The sequence below is a fragment of the Limulus polyphemus genome, unplaced genomic scaffold, assembly GCF_000517525.1.
Source record: "Limulus polyphemus unplaced genomic scaffold, Limulus_polyphemus-2.1.2 Scaffold116, whole genome shotgun sequence".
Classification (NCBI taxonomy): domain Eukaryota; kingdom Metazoa; phylum Arthropoda; class Merostomata; order Xiphosura; family Limulidae; genus Limulus; species Limulus polyphemus.
Window position 1 is genome coordinate 394757 of NW_013665726.1, and position 10449 is coordinate 405205.

At 33.3% G+C, this 10449-nt stretch overlaps 1 protein-coding gene across 2 annotated transcripts in view; it reads left to right on the forward strand.

Moving 5' to 3' along the window:
• LOC106471896 overlaps positions 1-10449 on the forward strand; it is a 186491-nt gene that overhangs the window by 162063 nt on the left and 13979 nt on the right. For both annotated transcript variants that reach the window (XM_022401358.1, XM_022401365.1), the window contains one exon: positions 1419-1552. In XM_022401358.1, the coding sequence (XP_022257066.1) occupies positions 1419-1552 (134 nt within the window). The remainder of the gene's footprint in view (positions 1-1418; positions 1553-10449) is intronic.

Consider the following 10449-nt stretch of genomic DNA (forward strand, 5'->3'; position numbering starts at 1 on the left):
CTCAATGTTTTTATCCCTAAATAAACTTTACTCATCTCAATGTTTTATCCCTAATTAAACTTTACTCACTTCAATGATTTTATCCCTAACTAAACTTTACTCACCTCAATGTTTTTATCCCTAATTAAACTTTACTTATCTCAATGTTTTATCTCTAATTAAACTTTAATTATATCATTGTTTTTATCCCTAATTAAACTTTACTCACCCATAATACATCTATTTTGTAAAAAAAAAAGAAAAAAGATGCCTATAAGAATCGCGTTAGGGTTAGTTTCTTCTACCAGTTTATCTAAAATATTATTTCTAGTGCCAGTCAAACTCTTAGAAAAAATATCATTTTAAACAGTAGTTTTTAACTATTTATATATAATTCAAAAAATCTTCCTTTTATGTTTTCAAAGTACTAATTCCAGCATGACGTAAACTGTTTTTATTATTATGTCTAATTCATTCGTAAAATATATAATTAAAATGAGAAAAAACAACAACTCATACATATATGTGATAATGTGATTTCAAAGAGTTGCAGTTTTAAATTATCAGTCACAGTTGCTTTAAATGTTATGGCAAGAATAGTCTTTAATATCACACTTAAAACTACCGTGTACCAGGTCATGCGTTCCATTCATTTTGCCCCCCCCCCCTCCAGTGGCACAGGATTTCGATAACCATAGTGGGCAGAGCACAGATAGCAAATTGTTAGGCCCGGTATGGCCAGGTGGTTAGGGCGCTTGACTCGTAATCTGAGAGTCGCGGGTTCAAATTCCCATTCCACTAAACATGCTCGACCTTTCAGCCGTGGCGGCGTTATAATGTGACGGTCAATCGCACTATTGTGATTACTAACTACATTCACTCTAGTCTTTCACTGCTAAATTGGGACGGCTAGCGCAGATAGCCCTCGTGTAGCTTTGCGCGAAATTTCAAACAAACAAACCATACATTTCATTACAAGTTGTTACTAGCGCCCCCACCAGAATTTAAGTCATGTAGACATCTCATTTCAAATTGTAATTAACGCCGTTTTGTCCCAGGACGTAAACGTATTTCTTTCCAAGTAATAATTAGTATCATTACGTACACTTTTCGTTGTAAATAAACAGTTTTCGCCACAGTTTCTCTTTTGATGTACACAACTGAATATGAGTTAAAATCTCATTTAGCAAAACAGTGTCCTAGGTTAAGCAGCAATTAATTAATATATTCACATCAGATCAACATTAAATAAATTCAGGATACACAAGAGGATATTTACTACATTCTTTTTTCTTATTTTTTTATGGTGTAAAACAGAAAATGCTTCCTACACCTTCTGCTAAAACAAGAATATAAGTAGTTTATATCGTTCAAGAAACTCTTTCGCTTTTTGTTGTTGTTGTTGTTTTAACACTAAACTTTTGTTTACTGTATTTTAGCTCTACCTGCGGAAGCTCCCAAGATAACAGGAAAAAATGGAAAGTACAGGATTGGAGATACTGTCTCAGTGAATTGTAGTTCAGCCAAATCGAAACCTGCGGCAACTTTGCGGTGGTATATCAATGACGTGCCGGTACGTTCATGAGTAACTGTATTTAATCGTACTTCAGTGTAAGATGATGAGGAGCGACTAAGAGGAATTAAATTGGTTTCTTTTTCATCTCTAACATAAACCCGATGAGCACAATTAGTGCACTAATCTTTCGCTATCCATTCTTAGTTAAAAAAAGACAAAAAAAACAAACCATAAAAGATAAAACATATTTCAATTATAGCTACATGATAGGCTACTTCCACTGTTCTCTCCGCAGGAATCAAATCCCGAGTTTTAGTGCTATAAGTCCTAAAACTTACCGCTGAGCCATTAGGTACCATTCCCTAAACACCATTAAATGCTTAGAAAAAAACATAGATTATTCATAATCTTACGAAAAGTTATTATCGGTTAGCTATGGACAGCTAAATAGTTCTTTACAGTTTTTTGTATTGTTTTTTTTTTTTTTTGTCTACGAAAGTGATTAATTAATGTTGAATATAGGTTGCAAACGGAATGAATATGACTAACACAAATACTACAGTTACGGCTCTTCCCAAAAATTGTTTTCACTAATATTATAGAGTGATTACTTTCTACATTTTTAGTAATATAATTATTTTACTATGCGAAATTTATTAAGTAAAAAAAACACTACGATTAGAAAACAGACTAAATATAGCGTACCGTTCAGAAACACGGCGTGGGCTGCGTAGCACATGCAATATAGGACCAAATAATTTTTAAATTCAGAAAGAAAAGGTAGTCCATCGCAAAAACATCAAGAAACACGCGTATATTACACAGTTCAGAAAAATTGGCTGTCTATATACGTGCATTAATCATTTTTAAATATATGAAACCTGCTTGGAAAAAAGCTTCACAATCAACGTTAGCTACATGCAACTCATTTGAAGCGAAAATAACAACAAATTTTTCGGTTTACATAGACAGCAGTAACGTTATTGAAAATGGAATTCGCGTGTTACGTGAGACTCTGAGGATATGTCATCTGGAGCATATATCGTGCAGATTGTTGTTCTTTGCTTTATTTAGAGTAAATCGGCGAGCAAAGTAAATTGAAATCATTGTTTACTAAAATGGCAGCCTTACCATTTTACCCCCTATCAATTTTAGTCAGTACACGGATTGTTCTGTAAAATCGCATTACTGTGTATCTTATTCATAAGCTTAAATTCTATAACTCCAACCACTTTTACGTTACTTTTGTTTCATGTAATGTTAGAAATGAAATGGATTGATGAACAGTTAGAGAGTTTTAAGAGTTACTACGAAGCTTACCGTTGTTTGAAATTACGCCGCAGAAAGAGTAATGTAAATTTTGGAAAAAAAAAATAATACGATTTTAACTTTGGAATTTTGAATTTTTCGTTAGTTTTATGTATTCGTTTTCTTCTTTACTGAACGTCTATAAAACTCGAACGTTATCACAGGCTTAAGCCAACAAAGGAAGTATTGAAGCCAATATATGTATCTCTAAAGTCCATGATGTTTTAATCAACACTTCTATGAAAATTATTAATTAATAGATTAAATTATATAATCTTTGGAACCTTATAAAGCTAAACATAATGATGAAAATACAACTGAATTTAAATGTTTTTACTAAAAGAAACAACTGATGCATTATAGATTTTAATAGCTCATAAAATAAAACATCTCATTTTACTTGAACAGAAGATAAAGTTCGACCACATTGTTTACCGATAAGGCTTTTTAAACATGACACTTATAAATATTTTATCCTAAGACAACTCTTATAATTACCGGATAAGTTACCCTTAGTGAAAATGTGTTTTAACAAGTTCACATTTTCAGGATTGATTTGTTTGATCTCTACTTAACCTTTAAAGACATTTTTTTTTTTGAATTTGTATTGTTAGTAAAGTAGTATCATAATTTCACATACGAACATATTCACAAGCAATACTTATTTGCTGGAGAAATTAACGTTATTTGAACAAGAAGGTCATTTATTCATTTTTCATTTACTTTGTTTTACTGTCTTTGTTTGTTCAAACATGATCAGATCTTTCATTACAGTTTGTTTTGCGATCTGATTGGTCGTAATCTCCCGTTTTAATCATTATTAGATCCGAAATGAGACTTTGAGAGGCCTGATAGTTTGTATTATCTAAATATTGCGGTCTAGATTTTAATCTATGTTATTACTGTAACATTTATAACTAAGGTAAACGAAGCCGGCTATTCAGTGATGAAATAGAAAATAATGAGTAAAATGAAAGCTTACAATTGCCGCATTTTGTTCTTAATATGTATAATTATAAGTTTCATAACTACCAGGATCTCAGTTAAACTACACAATTACAGGAATCAAGAACAACAATACAGTATTACTGAAGCTATGTTCGATTCATGATACATAATAAATGTACGATTTTAAATATTGCACGAATATCTTTATGAAGCTTTTCATTATTACTGTATTTTCATATAATCAGAAGCAGTGCTTTATACGGATGATAAAGTATCGGTTAAATTACAGCCAATTTACTACGTCTGTGTTGCAATTACAATAAAATGTATATGTTTATTCATATATATATATATATACTGGTACCTGCAGATGCATATGCTAATTACTCAGATAAATCTAATACATAAAATTCATCATAAAATTAAAAGAAAAAAAAAACATTCATTCAAGTACTTCATAAAGAAAAGTGTTTCTTCTTCAGCAAATGGTAGATAGAAAAATATGAATATGATAAATAAATATTCATTTTAAAACGTCCTTTTTTATGGAATTTGAAAGAACTAGACTCAGTCTTGTGACTAATGGTGCAAAACAAAAGTCTATCTAGCACCAATGTAAGCTTTCTTTTTCTGTTTGGTTGCATAGTAACGAGAAGCTGTTGAACAAGGCAAGTGTTGCCACTGATTGTCCATATTATGCTTAAACGCCAAATCAGTGATTTGCATCTCATCGATTCTACTTTGTTACGTAAATTCTTTATCGACTTCCGCAATTTTCTCATTGGGCTGGAGAGTACGAAATTGAAAGCTCTCGTTAGAAAGTTTAATCAATGTTATTAAAGGGAGGGGAATATTTACTTTTTTTTAAAGGGCACATTTTAAGACTTTGAGAAGCTTATCCAGAGAGATATGCGTGTTTGTAGATCTTTAACCACAAATTTACACAGTGGACTATCTCTGGTGTGCCCATCGCAGGGATGAAACTCCTACTTTTAGCTTTATAAGCCCTCAAACTCACAGCTAAGTCATCACAGGACGGATATAGGCAAGTAAATTTAATAAACGAAAATACTTTGAAGAAACATGAAAGTGACTCTGGATGGAATATCTGGCAATTTTGGATCGTTGATTTTTAAAAATCTCATTGAATCTTGAATAATTTTATTAAAAATATTAAAAAAAATATTAAGACCGAAAATATTATTCCACCTAGGAACTAATATAGGTTAGTGTAGTTTCAATATGTTATTGCAATATTCATATGTATATTCTGTTGTTGAATGATGGGTGGATGCGTCATCTCATTTAAAGGGTGGAGAACATTTGAGATTTGTAATCTATTTTTTTTAGATTTCTTATTTTGTAATGGATATTGTGGCTCACAGCTGGACATGGAAGTAAATTAACAGGTCATCTGGGTGCGGTTTGGTTTTAAGTGTCCCGGCTTTACAACTTTTTATCATTGTTCTTCAGTTGCCTCCATAACTATTTCTTACAGGCGATTTGGATTTGTTTGTTTTGTTTTGAATTTCGCGCATATTACGAGTCGAGTGCCCTAATCACCTGGCCATGCCGGGCCTGGCGATTTGGAAGTTAATTGAAGAAACTGGATATCTCCAACTTCTTTTGGTTGCTAGTTCCGTAATTTTCTTACTCCAATTTTATACCTATTGCAGGTATGTGTGATGTGAATTTATACTTTTGCTTTTCTTCTGTGAGATTTGAATTTATGTATAAACCTCATAACGTTATAAAAATTATCCGTCTTGCGAATTTACTTTCAACAGGACCATTTATCGTTAATATTTGAAAGTTTTATTTCTTTATACTCAAAATTATTATCCCGTTTTTTGGAAGAGAACAATCTCGAATATTATTGAGATCATGTCTCCTTGGGAAACAATTTGTTGCCGTGCCAGACTGCGAGCATTGGTAAATTAGATACAATCAACGCGATAATCCACTGACCTATATATATATATAGTGTACAAATGAACTAATAGATTATATTCAGCGTCCCGACTGACTGCACATTAACGACAATAACCTCATAGTGAAGGCCGTGATCAATAAACCTAGATTAGAACGCCCACTTCTCGTGCTGTAACTCTTTCTTCTCAGAAGTTAAAATAATAATTTTACCTGTTCGACACATTTCAATAAGGTAATTAGTGTCATCTATATATATATATATATACAAGTTATTGTTCATATATATATATACAAGTTATTGTTCATATATATATATATATACAAGTTAGTGTTCATCTATATACATATATACAAGTTAGTGTTCATTTAAGCTAATTTTTGTGTTATTTCTGTTATTTGGTAACATTAAAGCGTTTAGCTGTAGTAAGTGTATCAGTTGCTTTTCCTTATGTTCGTAATGCATTGAATTATACAATATACAGTGCTCCAGAGAAGGGTACCCTACTGAGCATAGCAGCATTTGGTATCATATATGAAATGAAAGTTTAGCATATCAGATTATGTTTGTTTGTTTTGAACTTCGCGCAAAGCTACACGAGGGCTATCTGCGCTAGCCGTCCCTAATTTAGCAGTGTAAGACTAGAGGAAAGGCAGCTAGTCATCACTACCAACCGCCAACTCTTGGGCTACTCTTTTACCAACGAATAGTGGGATTGACCGTCACATTATAACGCCCCCATGTTTGGTGGGACGGAGATTCGAACCCGCGACCCTCAACTTGCGAGTCGAGCGCCCTACCCACCTGGCCATGCCGGGCCTATCAGATTATGAAACTTGATCATGAGAGTGCGTCAATCTATTATTATTAAGCGTTCATGGACAGCCAATCAAAATCCAGTACCCTATATATACATTTTTGCGAATTCTGCTAAACCATGAATCAAACACACATTTACTCTGATAACAATATAATCATTTAATTGTAATTTTCAGAAAAAATATCTGATTTACGGAACTGAAAGGTATTAAGCATTTAGTTTGAAACTATGTTTGTACACTTATTATCAGGTTTACAGTATTTTCTTGTACATCTTTAGACTTGAAACTTTCAAAATCACGATTAATTGACATCAGCGAGATACAACTTTGTTTTCACAGGAACACAGTACAATTAAATGTAAACAAAAATAACTAACCACCTTAGTCTATGTATTTATGATATAAAGATTGTTATACTGGACAGTAATCACATATGGAAATATAAGTATCAAGTTACAAACAAATGATTAAAACCAATGTTGCACGATAAAAATAATGCTAACAATTTCTGTATAATAAAATTACAAACATACCTGTAAACGTTTGACATAATTGCTACAAAGGTTTTCCATCTCAAACTTTTCTTCTTAGGAACCTTTACAAGCCAAAAATGTCATTCACTGCTTACTATAAAACCAACTACACACTTTATTATTCAGCACTTAAGAAAACATTTGTCGTCTTATTAACTTTCGTCTGCATCATTAGCAGACTATTGGGCACGTACTGTCACTGGATTAAAATATGCCTCAAGATTGTCATCTGTACAACAAGCACTCCTTCACATGCCCGCAGCAGTGCAGGGCTGTTCATACAGTATGCAAGTGCATTCAACCAGACTGCAGGCATTTGGATGGCAATCACATATCAAGTTTTTTGTAGTTTAGGAACAACAGCATACCGTTTCATCATTTGAGGATATATCCCACCATTTTAATCCCTCTGGAAATCAAAATTCGTTTGATCAAGGATCTGACGAATTGCTTTAAATGGACTGTGCCATACATATAGCTGAAAACCTGCACACAAGAATGTAGATTGAAGGCACCTTCAGATTAATGAACTGGTTTGTACTTACTTTTTGGCAGATTTTTCGAGCATCAACAAATTAGCTGATGTTTAATTTACTTTCTGTAGATAAACCCAACAAACTCGGTGGTAGCATTTGATTCATTAGCAGAAAATTCGGATCTGCTTCCAAGCGTTGCACAGTCTCATAGTTGGTCAGCCTTTTGAGTAAATACACGGAGGGAGGTTTTCTTGCTGTATCCAAGGAATGAGCATCAAAACTATTGATACAATACACTTTGAGTGTTATTTTCATTTGAACAGCAGCCAGTTTTCTCATACAGAGTATGAACCGGAATGTGACTCCTAAAAGAAGCATGACATGTAGATCTGGTTAGCACTGATTGAAGTTCGACAATAAAGCAGTAAGGTCAAACCATCAGTGTCAGGATTCGTCACGACAATTGATTTGACTCCAATATTTGCTAAATCAACTGCATGTAGTGTGTTTACCTCTCCTGGTTGGAGTTAAGGTGAAGAACGTTTGCGACAACCATCAACCATGGCTTTCACTACTGCTAATCCTTTCCAATCACTGACATAAAATGACTGGCTTTGATTAATCCTGACACTATCATTTTCACAAATGTACCAATTATAGCATCTGGCGAGACTATTGGTCTCATCATCTTCCAGTAGCTGTTTCCAATCTTTAGGCACTTCTCCATATACGTGAACATTGTACACATGATATACAGATCGAAAGTGCTTCCTTGTTTGATTCTCAGTACTATCTGATTGGTAAGCAGCAAATGCAATTCTTATTTGGTTTAGAAAGGAGCATGTAGAATGAAAACAGTAAGTTGTGTGTGAATCATGTACTTACCTGCCGCGATCTTCAAGTACACTTTCTCTGTCAACTTTGAAACTAGAGCCACTTGAAATACAACATGCCCATTAACAGTGAAAACATCGCAAACAAATCTTCACTCCTTTGCAAAAATATATTTGTCAGTGGATAGATTAGACTCATCCTCTTTAAACAGGCCTGTAGTAGCAGGTGAGTTTTCCAAGGAGAATAGTTATTTAAGAGGCGGTTTCTTTTCGACATGAAGTGTAAGATGTCGAAGAAGTATTATTTCGGGATAAATTAACAAAGAGAAATGTATGGGTTACATTTAAAAATACACCTACGTATTTGCAGCTACTGAAGATAGCTTAAAAATTTAGTATGAAAAACGCTTTCTAGTAATCCTGAATGATAATAATATCATTCCAACTCGATATATTGATCCGGAACATTTGATATAATAATCAGCATGTGAAGAAGTAAGTGCAAATTTGCTTTTAAATCTACCCTCTTTAATTAACTGTAACTGAAATCGAAATAACTTGCTGCATCAAGTTTCATACTCCGGACATTCTAAGCTTTAATTTCATGTACGGCTATAAATGTTACTCTACCGGATAGGGTAACCCCACAGATAAGCCACTTTTTAGGGTCTTGGTGCAGTACTAATACGCAATAGACAAAATGATGATGTAGGTTGCTATAAAACGCAACTTTTTCTTATGTGAAATAGGATATCTGAATTTAAGTGACGTTGGAATTTACACATTGTGTGACTGCATACGTATTAAACGAATGTTTTAGTTGAGATTAACCAATCAAACAATAGCACAAATAATAAACAGTCATAATAACTCAATACCTTTGTTTGTTTTTAATTATGCACAAAGCTACACAAGGGCTATCTGTGCTCTGCCCACCACGGGTATCGAAACCCGGTGTCTAGCGTTGTAAGTCCGCAGACATACCGCTGTACCACCGTGGGGGGGGGGACTCAATACCAAAACTTGTGTAAATGTTCAAAATACAATATTAATCTCCAGTTTTGGTTCCATTACATAAGGAACTACCAAACGTAAACTACGATGATATGACTGCGTGAATATATAGGGGATAGGTTTAACATAATTTTGTTGTTGTTAAGCACAAAGATACACTATGGGCTATTTGTGCTATGCCCACCGTGAGTATCAAAACTCAGTTTTTAACGTTATAAGCTTCCAGACTTGGGTGTACATATATTTGTACATTGGTAAGTTTCAGATAAAAACGCGAAACTTACTTTCGTCCTGTAAGAAATTAAAGTTAGTAGATAGGAAAGCTGTGGCTATTTTTTTTTCTTTTTCTGAAACGAAACAGAGATTTTCTTGGATAATATTTTTTGGGGGATTTTCTAGTTTAACAGTGGAATTGCAACTTAATAAAGACATATATATATATATATATTTAATGAAGTTAATAACAAATACTATTTGTACCCGATGTCCTATTTACAAAGGTTTTACGTTTAATCAAGCTTGCATTTTTAAAATCAAAATGTTTATTTTTCAATACTTATCAGTTGTCACATTGTGAATAAATGAAAATATTTAGTAACTCAATTTTTACACCCCATACGTTCTGCATAACGAAAATTAACGATATGCAGACTTCAAACATATATGCCCACCAGTGCCTCTGTGGTTAGCTTGAGAGCTTATACATTAAAAATCTGGATACAGCGCATATATCCCATTGGGTATCCTTTATGCTTAAATACAAACAATCAAATTTATATTCCAAAAATCCCATGGCAACTAGTGAAAAGATGTTAAAGAAACTCTAATTAAGCCAAAAAAAGTAAATATCACATGAATAATAAATTGAACAAGTTCTTAAAAACGTTTTTCTTCCAAAACACAATAACTGCGTGAATCTCAAGCAGAACAATAAACAAAGCAAACTGTTCTTTAAGCCTAATTTTCATAGAGTTAACGGTACTTTAAATAAGATTTGCATATACTACTGCAGTGGTGCGTTGCACAAGTGCTAGTCATGACGTAACGTGTGACATGTTTAATATCTATCTGTATATATATATATATAGTAT